This window comes from Brassica oleracea, chromosome C4 (genome assembly GCF_000695525.1).
Source record: "Brassica oleracea var. oleracea cultivar TO1000 chromosome C4, BOL, whole genome shotgun sequence".
In the NCBI taxonomy this organism is placed as follows: domain Eukaryota; kingdom Viridiplantae; phylum Streptophyta; class Magnoliopsida; order Brassicales; family Brassicaceae; genus Brassica; species Brassica oleracea.
In genome coordinates, this window is record NC_027751.1 from 49,050,522 (window position 1) to 49,067,503 (window position 16,982).

At 36.9% G+C, this 16,982-nt stretch overlaps 4 protein-coding genes across 5 annotated transcripts in view; 3 read left to right on the top strand and 1 right to left on the bottom strand.

Moving 5' to 3' along the window:
* The first annotated feature begins 6,589 nt into the window (after positions 1-6,589).
* LOC106339132 (cytokinin riboside 5'-monophosphate phosphoribohydrolase LOG2-like) lies at positions 6,590-9,068 on the top strand. Its single transcript, XM_013777940.1, has 7 exons — positions 6,590-6,716; positions 7,222-7,319; positions 7,829-7,859; positions 7,986-8,085; positions 8,201-8,271; positions 8,713-8,856; positions 8,979-9,068. Exons 1-7 carry the CDS (start codon positions 6,609-6,611, stop codon positions 9,066-9,068), a joined length of 642 nt encoding a protein of 213 aa, XP_013633394.1. The 5' UTR covers positions 6,590-6,608.
* A 722-nt stretch (positions 9,069-9,790) lies between these two features.
* On the top strand, positions 9,791-11,385 carry LOC106336674. 2 transcript variants are annotated; one of them, XM_013775578.1, is made up of 2 exons: positions 9,791-10,831; positions 11,001-11,385. In XM_013775578.1, the coding sequence occupies exons 1-2, from the start codon at positions 9,908-9,910 to the stop codon at positions 11,088-11,090; spliced, it is 1,014 nt and encodes a 337-aa protein (XP_013631032.1). In that variant the 5' UTR covers positions 9,791-9,907; the 3' UTR covers positions 11,091-11,385. The 2 variants fall into 2 exon arrangements, with proteins under 2 accessions (XP_013631032.1, XP_013631033.1); XM_013775579.1 differs by having other exon boundaries at positions 9,791-10,919; positions 11,001-11,366.
* Positions 11,386-11,951: 566 nt separating this feature from the next.
* LOC106337295 (transcription factor E2FA) lies at positions 11,952-15,874 on the top strand. The gene is made up of 13 exons (XM_013776383.1): positions 11,952-12,412; positions 13,235-13,427; positions 13,540-13,599; positions 13,683-13,857; positions 13,994-14,048; positions 14,160-14,212; positions 14,298-14,348; positions 14,454-14,502; positions 14,616-14,681; positions 14,767-14,843; positions 14,957-15,206; positions 15,269-15,338; positions 15,413-15,874. The coding sequence occupies exons 1-13, from the start codon at positions 12,146-12,148 to the stop codon at positions 15,508-15,510; spliced, it is 1,464 nt and encodes a 487-aa protein (XP_013631837.1). The 5' UTR covers positions 11,952-12,145; the 3' UTR covers positions 15,511-15,874.
* A 13-nt stretch (positions 15,875-15,887) lies between these two features.
* The window catches only part of LOC106337296 (HVA22-like protein j), a 2,180-nt gene continuing 1,085 nt past the window's right edge, over positions 15,888-16,982 (bottom strand). Inside the window, exons 5-7 of the mRNA XM_013776384.1 lie at positions 16,734-16,932; positions 16,557-16,643; positions 15,888-16,288 (exon numbers count right to left, since the gene is read on the bottom strand). Of these exons, the coding sequence (XP_013631838.1) occupies positions 15,983-16,288; positions 16,557-16,643; positions 16,734-16,932 (592 nt within the window). The 3' untranslated portion in view covers positions 15,888-15,982. The remainder of the gene's footprint in view (positions 16,289-16,556; positions 16,644-16,733; positions 16,933-16,982) is intronic.

Sequence of the window (16,982 nt, forward strand, 5' to 3'; positions counted from 1 at the left end):
AAAATATACAGAAAAATCTAAATTTTTATAATATGGTTATTGTGTTTTTTTAAATTATTTTAATAGTTTTAAATTAAACAAATTTGATAGAAGATACATTTTTTTATCAGATCTTTATTATTTAAAATCATTAATTGTCATATATACTTTACCCACATTAGACAATTCCGTAATCTTTATTTAAGGAAATAATAAATGACATTAATAATGAATTTATGGTTAGTTTAATAAAAAACTTATTATATAATTAGATGAACCAACCTATTTCTCTAATAATTCTAAGAATCATCCTAGTGATGACATGTGGCTACAAAAAGAAGTTGTAATGTTTCACAAATAATATATAGGGGATGAACTATGTTCCATAATATAATCAAGAATCATAACTGATGAAGCTGTTTTAACCCTTCAGGTTCTGTAAGTGTAACCCAAAAGGGTCTCGCTTAGAATCACTATTTTGGTCTTTGTATCTTCTTTAAATTTAGCAACGGACCCATCATAGGCATATAAATTCATATAATAAATGTATTAAATATCATTATCTTTTCCTTTCATTACTTTCAGAAAAGTGTGTAGCTTTTTCAATATATCTTTCTTTTAAAATCGAGAGAAACAAAGAAGAAGAAGAATAAGAAACAAAGGTGTTTACTATTAAGAAAGACCAAAAATGTATGCATAAACCAATATGCCACAAGGCAAGGATATACTAACCTTAACTTGATGATACATTATTTCACTCAATGTTAGATAGTGAACAGCTGAATCTCAAATCTAGCAAAGGGTACAAAATCCATTTGCTATTCAGGGAATGCTGCATAAAATCCAAGATGGATTTATGAAATCACGTTACAGTAACTGGCATTATCCTATTACACTTCTACTTTGATGAATAGGTCTCTCTCTTTCATGAAGCATGCCACTGCATAGAAAGAAGAGAAAAGAAGAGCACCACCATTTACCTTACCTAGGAATCTTCAACAACATTTATACAATATGATAAGAGAATCTTATATATATATAGTCCTCAAAGGTTAAATTAATGAAATGGTAAATGTAATTATTAATTTCTGAAGGAATGTACAAGAGATCTTCCTTTCATTCCCCAATCATATTTTCAGCCTTTACTTATTATAAATTTGAATACTTCTTCCAAAGGCCACTCATCAATCAACAAAATCTCTTACACTAACTGCCTCTGGCTCCTATTGCAAAAATAAAGGGTCATTACTCAAAATTTAGTTAAAAGAAGAAGAAAAACAACAAAGGAAGATGGACATGATCCAACAATTATTATCGAGGACAAGCAAAGATGTGAATTATACTATTATGATCAAGAAGAAAGAAACCTATCAAAATAAAGTCTTTAAATTTCCAGGTTTCATGATATTACTCCAAGCCAAGGCGAAAACATCCAGTCTTGTGATACACGACCATGGTTAGGGTAAATCAGCTAATGAGTTTTGGTAGTTTTATGAATTAGGTATTCAATTTTCCTTTTACATTATGTTGTCTTCTTTTGTTGTATAGTTTATGATTGCTTTATTTTTGTTTTATTAATTAGATATTCATATTTTCATTTTACATTAGTGTTTTTTTTACATTAGTTTGATGTAAAGATTTTTATTGATTAATAAAAACAAATTTTCAAGAATTAACTTTAAGTTTTAAGAGATTAAGATTAAAATAAAACTTAGTCTATATATTTTCTCTCCTTCTAATGTTAACAAAGGTTCAAATCATCTTGGTATATTGAAAAGGTGCACAAATTCATGCTTCAGTAACGTTACTGAGGACATGTAGGACCAAAGAGGACAGTTTAGAGTCTAAAGGGTAAATACCAAGTGTAGTTTATGAGCTTAGACCAAAAGGCCATACAAAGAGAGACAAAAATACATGAAGGCAAAAGCGTTTTGAAAAAGAAAAGAAAAGGAATCGAGATGGTTACTTCGGGCACACCCAATCGCAAACCCCTTTTAGCCTTTAATCCAACCGATCAACTTTGTTTCCCTATCAAAAGCATTCATCCTCTATCACAAAAGGAAAAACACTTGCAGAGACCAATCCTTTAAAAGAAAAGTATATGACAGTTAGATGCGGATGCTTTAAACAGGCCAGCTCGCAGATGATTCTAGATCATTTACGAATTTTTTTTTTTATTAAGTGGAAACTTGGAAAGAGTTTGGGTTAGGTCTTATTTTTTTTTAAATCCAGGGCCAATCATTATTAATATCTGATGGCATGACGTAAAGCATCGAACTAGGAACACAACAAAACTAACACTTTCGACTAAATCACTAACTCAGAGCACCAGTCAACAATATACTAAATAATTTTAAAATTGATAAAATCGACCCTTTTTTCGAATCGGTCGAATCGACTTGCTAAATATTTTGTTAATATAGCTGTCATAGTTTGAACAAGTGTTATGTAGAAAATTAGAAACCCCCACAATAACATGGCAAGAACCTGAAATCTTGGTAAAACTACTAGTCTACTACAACTTGCAAAGTTTTTGCTTGTCCCATGTTAAGCTGAAACTGGTTCCAAATCTCTAAATAAATTTGTGTGTTTGTGCATGACATTTCCGAGTGGTTGCTTTCAAATCAAACTCTTGTCCAGGAATTACATGGGAATGCAGGAAAGTTTGTATTGAGAAAACCCCCTAAGAAATTCTTTCTATCAAAGTAAAGCACATATATTTCATAAAAGTGAAACCACAGAAGAACAAAAAGAATCGTTTATGAAATAATTCTCCATTAGACGACCCAACTTTTTAAAATAAAGATATAAAAATATAATTAAAGGATGAATGGAGAAAAGTTGTCCTAATTTTGACATGACACTCTTCTAAATTTAAGAGCAAAGAAACGTAATCTGTGACTTGAGGAATCGCCGCAGAAAATGCTGAAGCGAAAACTCCTACTATCGTTAGAGACCGACGACCGTTTTCTTTCTCATAGGGCTCAAACTCTTGTCCAGGAATTTTTTTTCTCAAAAAAAAAAAGAACGTAATCGGATTCCATCCGGGCCGGGCTGGAACTCTAGAGCTGGACCCTGCCTAACTTAAAATAAATGGGTTTTCTAATCTAAGTATCAGTGCCAATATCCATTTGAAATATAACAAATGGGCTATTTATATTTCTGACGTAGTTTTTTTCTTGTATTTGTTTTTTCTTTTCTTTCAGAACTTCAAACAAATCATAGATTGCTTGGTTTGAACTTTGAATATCAAATGTTTGCTATCTTATATGAACAAATTGTAAAGTAAATGTGCCAGCTATTTCTATTAGATCTACTGAGATAGGCAGAATATCAAAAGTATTAGATCTGACCAAATCCTTTGGCAATACTAATTTTAATACACGAGTTTTCGAATCTCAATTGTGAATAGTGTAAGAGATTGATTTGTCGAAGCTGGTTCAGGATCATGATATATAGATTTACTATTTGGATATCGAGAATTAGTCTATTTCATATACTTTTTCCAGTATGTGCATTGTGTATAAATATGTGTGATCAACTTGTTATATATAACTTAACCGATGGTCTGAAGTTTAAACATAGGGGAATCCAATTGAGAGCTTCTTTCTTTTATTTTATTTTATTTGTCCCGATTTTGAGTTAATTAATAGTGCCAATATTTCCATTAACAATTTTAGCTACAGGTAAGAAAACAAAAGATATTAGAGATTTGGTGACTAATAAGCAGAATGACCGATTCTTCAATTAAAGATATGGTTTAGTTATTCATTTATGATAAAGTATCACAATAAGGAATTAACGGATCGAATCATGGCTTCTTCTAAGGTGGGTGGCACTTGTTCAACACCGTGTGAGCAAAGTCAAATTGCAATCTCTGGATCACAATTTTATTAGTATAGTGATTTAAAGAAAAATATTTAAAAGTAGAGTTAAGGTTGTGAAAATGTTGTGATATATGGTCTCTCGGACTTGATTGTGGACATGGTGGACCGATATTTTTATCTAAACTTTGGTATATATAAAAACATGTACATATTGAATTTCAGAGTTCGCCCTAATTCTCTTTCGGACCCAAAAATCGAGAAGCCGACAAACATCATCTCTCTCGACGCCGGTGAGGCCTCTGGCCGCCGGCGTCGGGCCCTATGCTCTGTCTCCTGTTACTCATCGTCTTCAGATCGCTCACCACCATGTTCTAATCGTTTCCGTCGCTCGTGTCTTCGTTTCGGAGTCTGGGACACCGGATCCGTGACCTTCTGGGGGTCTCCCCGCTTCTCCATCATGCCGGTCAGCTTCAGTCACCTCCAAACCTTTAGATCTACGCCTCTTCGACAGTGTCGTCGGCCATTTCCATCTTCTCTACCACATCTAGTGCCCGGTCGCGGTAATCTATACCCTTGTGTATGTGGGGTTCCACTGTTTTCCAAGGATTCAGTACCGATATCGTGCTACCTGATAAGGACGAGCCACTTCCGAACCTCTCCCACCAGATCCAGCTTGACAAACGCAGAAGTTGACGGTCCTCTATGGGATTCCGAGGAGATCCACTGTGCCGCTCTTCCTCTCTGTCTGTTTGTAAGGCCCATCTTCTCTGGTGTTCCAAGCTCGTCGCTCGCTGAAGCGCACCATCCCTGGCTAGACGGCCGAGTATCCATCGCCGCCGGAGTTTCCATCCCTGACGTCTGTATCCACTCCTTCCCGTCACTCAATCAATCATCTTGGATTGGGCCAAGGGTGATCACTAATTGGGCCTGTACTGCTAATCTCCCTTATTGTTATAGCCCACAAACCAGTTACACAAAATCAAGAAATACGATATTGCTTTTGAAGGTACCGACTGTACTGATTTTATTGCAAACTGTGGTTTTGGTATTGACTTGTTTGATAAGGATTTCCGGTGGGTTCGCCGGGGCCTTGCTTTTGCGTATAATGGCATATTATCATGTTAAGAAGAGTTTATCGGTGGATTCACAGAGACAGTTTCCGTTTCAATCTTCCTCGTCTTTTGAAGAGAGGACTTTTCCACCATACCTTCTTCCCATGGAAGAAGATGATTTCTCGGCTTCGCTGCCGAGTTTCGGCTTCAGCTTTATCACCGGTTTGTTATCTTGCGTAGCGGTCTGTACGGGGCCAGAAGATGCAACCGAGATTACCATGTGTTGTCTCGCAGGTGAGGGTTGTCCCTCAACGTCACATTATGTGACTAAGTCTCAGTTGTCCGACTCTGTCGGGTACGCTCCATCGACGCATCCAAGCTTTGTCTTGAATTCGCTGTCATCTTGCTTTGAAGATCTATCTTTCTTAATTTGGTCTGTTATTGTATCTTATGCTTTTTATCAAAGAGGATGGATAATTCCCTCTAGTATTTGTATTCAAGAAAGTTGATAATTAGTTGTGTTTCAAAAAAATAAAATAAAAACATGTACATTTTGCAACCTCGTGGAATTGTATATGGCTTTTCGGATGTTAAAGTCATCACTGAACCAAAAAGTTATATTTAGGTGAAAACAATAAAGTTGAATTAAAAGTGTAAGAATATAAGAAACTGTCGATTAGTATAAGATTTGGCATCAGAGAGACCATTCTCTATTAAAATCCTGATTAAAATAGTTTTACAGTTCAAATTAAGTTGGTTTACGTATCTAAAATGGTAAAATTAACATGTTGACCTCATTCCCATCAACATTATATTTGTTTCACAAAAAATCAATATTTTAATTATTTATTTGCATCGTCAAATAATTTATAGTTAAATTAAAAAATAGGATATTAAAAAGTGAGATTCAGTATTTTAAAATTGTTTGAAAATCAATTTAACTAATCTATTAATACTATTCGGAAATAAATTTAGTTAGGTTGATTTCAAATAATGGTTTTGCTTTAATAGTACAGATATCTAAGATTTTTGTCTAACATATTTTCTATTCATATATGTATTGCTAATTTCTATGTAGTTTTCTAAAATCTATACTTCTTGTAAATAGAAAAAAATTGGTTAATTCTTTTCATATACGAATTTAGAAATATCAATAAATATTCTTATAAACTAATAAAAATCATTATATTCATTAATTAAAATGATTTCTCATATTCATAACTAAAATTTAATAAAAATGTTAATTTTTATGTTCTTTTACCAACTGTTGATTTTTATGTTTAAATTCTCACCAGAAATTGTGAAATACTTCTAGTGAAAAGTACACAGCCGATTCAAAATTGATGGAATGTTGCAGTTCAATCCAATAATGTTCGAGATATGCTAATGCTATTTTATAGGTTTGGCTCAGGTTTATTTTGTAAGCTAATTGTTTTTGGGCTTCAAAGTTATAATCTCTAATATAAATTTATTTCTTTTTGTTAATTAATAAGTACATTTAATCTTTCAACAACAACAACAAAAACAAAAACTATTGAAAAACAAAAAGAAAAAGAAAAAAAGCTGTCAAAATCTACGGGATCCAATAATAAAATAAACTAACATATTTAAATGTATGTATAGCCAACCTAATTACCCTTAGCCAAACAAATCTGTATACTTCCTCCTCATATATCTATATATTATAAAGTTGAGAAAGTGACAACCAAAAAAAGATCAAGACAGAAAAGGACAGAAAGATAGAGCAGAAATGGAAGAGACAAAATCAAAATTCAGGAGGATCTGTGTCTTCTGTGGAAGCAGTTCCGGCAACAAGACCACTTATCACGACGCTGCTCTCCAACTCGCCCACCAACTGGTAACTCTCAACTTCCACATGTATTTAAATCCTAAACTTTGTGCTTTTTTAGTTGACAAACTAATTAAGAATTGTATTACGACAACATATTTCAGTTTCTACTATATTTCTTTGAATGCTAAGTCTATTGTCTATTTCTGCATTAGCCAAAAAGGAAAAAAAAACTTCAGCGATATACGAGTTCTTATTATACAGGTCATACGTTATGTTGACTGTAAATAGTCGTGAGTAATATGTGTATGGGGAATATAATATCATATCATTGTTATATGACCATGTCAAGGTTGAAATATACTTCTTCATCTAGCAAAACTTCGCCATTCTTTTGTTCAAAAAAAAAACTTCACCATTCTTAGCTTTTTGTTAAAAAAATACTACAAGTTAATTTGAATTAGTCAAGTCATCTAAAAAGTCATCTAAAAAGACTGTTCTATTAGTTCGTAATAAATTGTACTTGCTTACGCATTAATAAGCAATAACACTGATGTAAACGTAAATGTGAAAGGTGGAGAGAAAGATCGATTTGGTGTATGGAGGAGGAAGCGTGGGGCTAATGGGTCTCATATCTCAGGCGGTTCATGATGGTGGTCGTCATGTCCTTGGGTATCTATATCTGTCTCTCTCTCTACGAATTTGGATTATTTATACCCATTAATCACAAACATTAGTTGCTAAAAAAAAATTGGTTTTAAATTATCTATACATTCAAAGCGACAGTACATCATTATTTTTATTTTGTCTTCCCCATGTTCTTGTCCTGCCTTTCAAATGGGTAACATTATCATAAATAGCGTTTCGACTGCTCCGAGATAAATTCTTATAATTTTCTTGGAACATATCTGAAAACTGGTATCGATTTATTATACTTACTATATATCTTTAGGTAAAATCTAAGGCCAAAGGGGGAAAAGGCATATCCGCATATGCCTTTAGTTATATAGTTCTAGTTTAACTTATTAAACTATGAATTAAACTTTCAAAGAAGTTGGAACCTTAAACCGAAAGTGAATTTAAAAAATGATAGGAATCTTTAATTATTGCGAAAAGGTGACTAAAGTGAATGATTTGATATTTGTAATAAATATTGACATTATGTGTTGCATGTTATGCAGAATCATTCCGAAGTCTTTAGCACCAAGAGAGGTAGTTACAAATCTACTTATACATTTATCAAACACTGTAAAATGTAGTGTATTTTGTGTTGGCCAAAATTTGAGTTTTTAATAAAATGTATGTAAATGATTATGATGAAATGATGTTGGTTTATAGATCACCGGTGAATCAATTGGAGATGTTATAACAGTATCGACTATGCACCAAAGGAAGGCTGAAATGGGTCGTCAAGCGGATGCCTTCGTCGCACTTCCTGGTTTGGCTTCTTTTTTTTTTGTAAAAGTTATGTATTGATAAATGATATGCATAGTATCTACAATTATGGAAGGTTAATAAATGTGTGGCGTTATTTGACAACCAAAAAAATATAGGTGGATACGGGACATTTGAAGAGTTGTTGGAAGTCATCAGCTGGTCTCAGCTTGGGATCCACACTAAACCGGTAATTAATAAAAAAAAATTAGATATGAAATTGTAAGCACATCATTCAGGCCGGTAAATCCGGTTATCCGACAAAACATAGTTAAAGATGTTTGTTATGTCATACAAAAACGAAGATGTTTGTTATGTGTTGATGGACAGAGTAGAGATTTTGCTAAATTGTATTTAAAAAACAAAACTAAACTCTTAATTGGCTATATATGTGTATGTGTGGAAAGAGAATCTAAGCATATGGGTTCAAGTCATATTGTCACATGGAATAATGTCTCAACAAAAGAGTACCCTAAAATCATATTGTACGTAAATAATTATGAATGGATATAAATATTGATAAACAAGACATATTCATACACTAAGAAACATTTATACAATGTCAAAGAAGGCAAAAATTTTAAATATTATGCATAGGGTATATACATAATGTGAAGTTACAAAAATGCAGGTGGGACTACTGAATGTGGATGGATTCTACGATTCGCTATTAACGTTTATAGATAAGGCAGTGGACGAAGGCTTTGTCTCCTCCACGGCCCGCCGTATCATCGTCTCCGCCCCGACCGCTTCTCAGTTGCTCCAACTTCTCGAGGTTTATTTCTTCTTCTTTTTTTTTCTTTCATTAACTTTCAGTTCTGTTCGTATACAAATTAAATGCGTGAATCTCAGAAGAGGATATGATTAAACTAGTTAAGTTTATGTTTGTGGTTGCAGGAGTATGTTCCAAAGCACGATGATTTTGTGTCCAAAATGGTGTGGGACGATATTGCGGACGCTCCCACATCTGAAGGCGGTTCGTGTTAGATTTGCATTACATTAGTCCGCTGTTTCTCGAATCTCAATTTTTTTTGTCCATTGGCCACTATTCAAAAGATTGATTCCTTTATGTAATCGTATGTCATATTTGAATTCTAATTATTCAAACTAAAAATTTATTATATTAAGAAATTTTGTTGAATAGAATAAATATCTGCCTTTCCTATTTGTTTGGTTGTATTTAAAAAACTAATAAAATTAAATTAAAAAATAGTGATGCGAAACCTTCAATATTTGCCATTAGGCATAGCAATTAGCAAACACCATGTTTTACAACTAACGGGTTAGATCAGTGGCGTTTAAGAAATAACTTCAAGTTGGTCACCCATAATATCTTAAATGATAAAAATACAGGCTGATTTGGCTTCGTGGGATTACTCGGTTGCGCCGGATCCTCACGGGTTTCTAAAAAAAAAATCCTGTTTTACAGTTTGTGGCCACCCTAATATTTTAAAAATAATTATTTTACTATAAATTCACTATAAAAACTGTAATTCCGCAGGTAAACTTGAAAATTAGTGGCTAATCAAGAAAACAAATTCTTAAAACCGTTTTCATTCGTTCTATTGCAAATTCCCTTTAGAAACGGGCCAGTGGGCCTAGCATAGCCCATAAAAAAAATTCATATTTCGTCTAACTTCAATCGGAATAAACCGGTTAAGCACTGAACCGAACCGAACCGGATTGATTCAGATATGATCCCCAACAAAAAATCCCCATCTTCAAATCACAGTTTGTTCATGCCCGTCTTATCCTCTTTCATCGTTTTGTTCCAGACAAAGAGAGAAACAGAGAGAACTCATGTCGTGAGTGATGTCTCTTGAACAATGCAACAAGAAGCTCTCTCTTTCCTCTCCTCCACTCTCCCTCCTCACCACCACCACTTTCCTCCGTTCTCTCGCCTCCGCCTCAGCAACTTCCCCTCTCTCTCATTCAAACCAAACTCATCGCCGTCATCAATCTTCTTCCCTCCCAACCCTCCAGACTCCCTCTCCTCCGCACCTTCCGCCGCCGGAACCCTAGAAACCGACATCCACGAGAAGCTCCTCTACCTCGACACCCTCGGCATCGACTTCCTCACCCTCCTCAACCGCCACCCTCCCCTCCTCTCCTCCCCCCTCTCCGCCGTCAAATCCGTCGTCGACTACATGACAACCCCGCCGATCAACTTCTCCCTCCCGGACCTCCGCCGCCTCGTCTCCATGTGCCCGGAGCTTCTCACTTCCCCGTTAACCTCCCACACGATCCCCGTCATCACTTTCCTCCTCCGCGAAGTCGGCGTCGACTCCACCTTCGACCTCCGCCAAGCCCTGCGCCGCCGTCCCCGTCTCCTCGCCTGCAGCGTCGACCTCCAGCTGAGGCCCACGCTCTACTTCCTCCGGGGGATCGGAATCCTCGAGCCGCGGAGACACACTTACCTCCTCTCCTGCAGCGTCGAGGGCAAGCTCCTCCCGAGGATCGAGTTCTTCGAAAGGCTCGGGTTCTCGCGGCGGAGCGCCGCTGCGATGTTCAAGAGGTTCCCGCAGCTGTTTAACTACAGCATCGGTGAGAACTACGAGCCGAAGCTGAACTACTTGATGGGGGAGATGGGGAGAGACGTGAGGGAGGTTCTTGAGTTTCCTCAGTATTTCTCGTTCAGCTTGGAGAACCGGATTAAACCGAGACACGTGGCGTGCGCGGGGAGAGGGGTGAGGTTGCCGTTGGCGGTGATGCTGAAGACTAAGGAAGATGGGTTTCGGGATGCGTTGGAGGTATGTTGTGATTCTTCTCCGCCATTGAAGACCTCTCGACTTTGTTGTGTACAGAAAGATTCTTGATTTTTAGAGTTTTTACAAAGTGGTGAGAAGTCTCTTTGTTCTGTTTGGTTTATAATGGTCTGGAGAAACTCTTTTTAATTGATGGGTTTGCTTTTAATTTTAGGTACAGTTTGTGTTGAATGATTCTCAAGAACTCAAAAGAATGAAGAAACCGGTAGTCTCTGCCTACATTTTAAGAGAGAAAGGAAGATAGTTTCTTGATAGGAGAAGGAATGTTCATTTACAATGTGGATTGTATTGGTAGTTCAGTGGAATGAAATGAAATGTTCAGCCAAGTGGATGCAACAACCACTTAGAGTTCTAGAATTGGAGGCAGGAGGGTATTGATTATGTACTGATAAACCGGACAATTGAGTTAAATCTTGATGATCTAGAGCCTTTTAAGTCCTTGAATCTTTGTCGTTGGTCTATAATCTGAATCTCTGTTCTACATGTTCTCACTCTTTGTTGGGCCATTTGGTTTCTCTGATGTATGTTTGAGAGGTATACTCCAAATGGGCTTAAACATGTGCTAGTGACAACAAACACGAAACCAAGCGGTACCTATCACACTCCTATAAGTGGAATTGTAATGATACCTCTGCACAGTCCTTCACATATTGAATTGGGAAAGATTAGATTATGATTATCTTTTCAAGTAACAAAATAATCAACCCTTCTGTACTACTCTTCTGTAGCCAGTTTCCACTGCCATACACAACAACAACAACAACCACTAATCAACAATAAAAAAAAAAAATTCAAAACCAGTGGGAGGTTGTGTTTAATAAAATATTAATATATGCTCTAACGGAAACAGCAGCACATGTATTAGAGAACGCAAATCCTATCTCAATCAATCTCTTGCAGAAATCTGGTTACCGACTACATTTGAATAATTCTCAAGATTCAAAAACGAAGTTCTTAGATCAAAATCAAATATCAGCTTCATTCACCCATCAACCAAAAAAATTAACTTAATTCCCGTTAAAGAAAATAAGTGGGGTCAATTAGAAACAATTATAAAAGTAAGGGGGCACAAATAGAAACAAAATTAATCTCGCTGTAGGCAGAGGCTTCTTCCCTCCACATCTATCCCAACATAAAATTCCCTCGTTTTCTGCTCTCTCTCACTTTTTCCTTCTTCTTCCTCCTCCTCCTCCTCCTCCTCCTCTCTCTCTCTATCACTAAAACCCTCGCTTCCCTTCCCTAACCGTCCCTCTTCTCCCCGCCGAGATCTTCCCATCGAACTCCGCTTCACCACGATCCATGTCCGGCGGCGCACGATCTTCTCCGGGACCTTCTCAGCCGCCGCCGCCGCGACATCCGCCGTCATCTCCTTCTCCGTCGTCGTCTCTTCCCGTCGTGCCACCAATACGTCGAAACTTAGCGTTCGCCTCAACGAAACCGCCGTTCAATCCCTCGGATTACCACCGATTCGCCCCTTCGCACCTCACTAACGACGATAGAAGCCTCGTTAACCTCTGCAGAATCGGAGATCGGGAAGATGACGACGTCTTGGTTCATAGATCTCCCGTGAGTCCCCCCTCGGTTTCGAGTGATTTCGATTGCTCGATCTTTCGATTTTACCATCGCAATTAGAAAAATTCGTGGATGTTATGTGATTTACGCTCTCCGATAACGATTCTCAGTCACCAGCGTCAGATAATTGTAGATTCATGTGGATTTTCGTCATAATCTTATCTTCACGATGGTACATTAGGCGCACAATCTAATTGAACGCGAATCTTGAATTTGTGAAATTTAACTCAATTGATTCTTAACTAATCAGTGAATTTGAGTCTCCTTACCACCATCGTACCGTCATCTCTTGCTTTTAGTCTCATATACTTATCTCGCATAGTGTTGTTTATCATAGGCTAATTAGTATCAAAGTAATGTATAATTGTTCAAGTTGATTGTGAAAAAACTTTATGTTGGAGAGTATAGAGAATTGTATGAGTAGATGCTTTGAAAACCTTTTGTATAACATCTCTTCTATAAATAGCTTAAAATATAGCATTCCTCTATTTTAGAGGAACACATTGGAGTTTAATAGAAGTGCGTTGGAGATGCTCACAGCCGTCATTTCGCCATCTCTTCCTTTGAGTTTCATATATGTATTCCTATATAAGTACTCACATAGTTAGCATAGGCTAACTAGTATCAAAGTGATGGTTCATGACGCTTGGCTTGTATAATTGTTCAAGTAGTTCCCATTGTTGTGAGAAACTTTCTGTTAAATAGTATAGAGAATCCGAATTGTATATTTAGATGCTCTGAAAACCTTTTGGATGATGTCTCTCTTTGCGTTGTTTCTGGGATGGACAAGTTAATAACAACTAGAATATCTTGCAGTCACGGAAGAGAAAGACCACAACCACATCCGTTACTGCTCCATCTAGTAGTAATGGACTCACGAGCTCTGGTTTCAGTACCATATCCAACAGTCCATGTAAGACTCCTGTTTCAGCTAAAGGAGTCAGAGTCAACACCAAGTCAAAGGCCAAAGGAAGTCAGTCAATTCCCCAAACACCCATCTCAAATGCTGGTAAGAAGAAAGAAGCTCTTTTCCTTTTGGCTTGCTCTATATGATTAGATGTTTTTTTTTCATGCCTAGAGCAACAAGCAGGTCAAAGATCTGATTTTTTTTCCTGATAAAGTTGTAGGTTCTCCAGCCACACTAACTCCTTCTGGAAGTTGTCGCTATGACAGTTCTTTAGGTAATTAACAACTCTTTGTATATGTCTGTAACGTTTAATACATGTCGTGGTGGATCTGAAGATGCTGACACAAACCTGTTCAGGTCTCCTTACAAGGAAGTTCGTCAATCTAATCAAACAAGCGAAAGATGGAATGCTGGACCTAAACAAAGCTGCAGAAACATTGGAGGTTCAGAAACGACGTATATATGATATTACAAACGTTTTGGAGGGGATTGATCTCATTGAAAAGCCTTTCAAGAATCAAATACTTTGGAAGTGAGGAGGATTTAATGATATTAATATATGCTTATGTAGTTCAAACCATGTGTTTCTTCATATCTGCTTCTTTGGGATATTACTTGTACCATTTAAATACATGTAAACTCACTTGTGGATCAATAAACTTGACCAGGGGACTTGATACTTCAGGGCCTGGCGACGTGGATGCTGACGTATCTGTCTTACAGGTGCGGTGAAACACCATGCATTTGATAAATTTATTGTGCTTGTAAACCTTGAAATAGCATGTACTTAGACTCTGGTTTAGTATGACTATAGATCTTGTTTTCTCCTTGCAGACAGAAATAGAAAACCTTTCCCTCGAGGAGCAAGCGCTAGATAACCAAATCAGGTTTCATAGCATTCATATTGAGAGTTTTGGGATGTTAGAGGTTCATCTACTCAACCAATTCTGACGTTTAATAATTTTTTTGCAGAGAAACGGAGGAAAGACTAAGAGAACTGAGCGAAAATGAAAAGAACCAGAAGTATAAATCTCAGTCTATCTATCACCTTCTAGTCTAGTTTTTCCTTGCAGTGAGATGGTGCTATTCTAATGATGGACACTTAACCAATCTATTACCAATGTTCAGATGGCTTTTTGTAACTGAAGAGGACATCAAGAGTTTGCCGGGTTTCCAGGTCTGTCATTTAGTCCTTGGGAATTTTATCAATCGATTGAATGTATGTTATATGTCGATCTTAAGACTTTCTTGTTCACTTATATCTTAACTCTCACGTTCATGCACCCGCAGAATCAGACTCTGATAGCCGTCAAAGCTCCTCATGGCACAACTTTGGAAGTCCCTGATCCAGATGAGGTTAGTCTCTGTCAGCAACTTTGGAAGACATATCGCTAAATGCAAAAAATGTTGAAGATAATATGTTTCTTATCTACAACGACAGGCGGTTGACATCCCTCAAAGGCGATACAGGATCATTCTTAGAAGTACAATGGGACCTATTGACGTATACCTTGTCAGGTATTTATTCCTTGTATCTTTTACTTATGTACATATGTGAAAGAAATGTTATTAACATGAATTGAATGATAGAATAAATGTCATAACATGTTTTACTTTGAGATCTTGTTCAGTGAATTTGAGAAGAAGTTTGAAGACACAAATGGAACAGCTACACCACCAGCAGCATGCTTACCTATTGCTTCTTGCTCGGGATCTTCAGAAAACCATGAGATAGAAGCCTTAACTGTTGATAATAAAGGAACTGCCATTGAGCATCAGGCGTCTCAAGATCATGCACATGCTCAACCCGATACCTCTGATCTTAATTATTTGCAGGAGCAAGTAGGAGGAATGCTCAAGATTACTCCCTCTGACGTCGAAGTAAGCCGACTCGCAGAAACTATATGAAGCTTTACCTTCTGATGTGGTCTAATGTTTTGCAGAATGATGATACGGATTACTGGCTTCTCTCCAATGCAGATATTAGCATGACGGATATTTGGAAAACAGACTGTATCCTTTTATATATCAAAACTCGTATAGCTCTCTTCAATGTGTTATATGCTAATCCTTAACTCATGCTAAAGCTGGTATCGATTGGGATTATGAAATAGGTGATGTGAGTACACCACCACCGGTAATGGGTGAAATAGCTCCAACCGGTATTGACTCAACCCCGAGATGATGAAACACGCATTACAACAACACTCTTAGCTCCCCAAAATCAAAGCCAAAGAGGGGATCAAATACAGAACCAGTGGCAGGTGCGTAGTGTGTGTACCATTAAATTATGATCTCATTTATATCTAGAGTTGGTGTAGCCTGTGACAATGTAGAGGATTACTTGTTAAGAGAAACTAGTGTAAGTTCAAGAGAGAGAGATAATACTTCATCGGCTGCATTTGTACACTAGTTGAGTATAATCTTTTTTGACCATTTAAATGCATCGTTATAATCAGCTCATTATGGTAACATTAAAGCGAAAGCAAACACAAATATCATCCATGTATTAAAACTTCTGCTTAAATTTACAAAAACACAAGAACACACAAAAAAAAAAAATTCAATCTGTTTTTGTCTTCTCAAACATTTCAAAGCTTGAACTTTTCTCTCACTATATACCTTTTAGAAAAGGTTCTCCACGTTTATGTACGTTACTATGCTGCGGCCTGAGACCTGGAGTTAGAACGGCGAAGCTTAGCTCGAGCATCAGTGATGGGTGATCCCGGAAGTGTATCGGGAATGTTGACTCCATCTTCTCCGTTGAATGTTCCGGCCGAGTCTCGGCCTGGTGTTGGTGGTGGTGTCGGTGGTGGCCACTTCCTCCCCCTGCTCGTTTGCTTCTCTAGCGATCGCAACGCAGATAGTGATTTGTTCAAAGGCCTTGGACCGGGAGGAGTGTTCGTATCACTTTCAGTCTCCACCGGTGACCGCGTTTTCACGTTTACGTTTGGCTCCATTGGCTTCACCACGTACACAAAAGTGTCAAAGTGTATTAAGTAGCCACAAACATGTGAATTAAGAAACATTTTAAAAAATAAAATAAACAGAGATCATTCACGTTTCAATTGTTTCAAAAATGTTTTGTGTGTTTGCAGTTAAATGAAAATAAGAGTTAAAAATGTAAATGAAACAAAAAAAATTGAATACCAAAACTTGAATCTATAGATATATCATATATGCAATGCAAGTGTAACATTATGGGAAGAAATAAAAGAGATGTGTTGGTACCGGTTGGTTAGCTGCTGCTGCGGCAGAGAACCGAACCGATTGGGCAAGTACGTATTGAAAAGCCTGGATAAAAGTGGATTGACCAGCCTGTGCATAGATACTAATTTGTTATCGTTAATGTTATATAATTAAGTCATTTTAAATAATACAAAGTGTATTGGAAGAAAAAAAATGAACCTGGGCAAAGTTATGGAAGTAGAAGATGAAAAAATCCCAAGCTCTAGCTCGCAACTCCATAATCTTTCTATCGATTTCTGTCTCATGTTGGGCTATGACTGGCTTCAACAATGTCTCGTACACAAGTCTCGTTCCCTTCGTTTTAGGCCACCAGAGATATACGAAGAAGACCACTTTCATTTCTCCGTACAACGGTAACCTGCAAATAATAATTGCATGTGTCAGTTACAAAAAAAAAAAAAAAAAAAA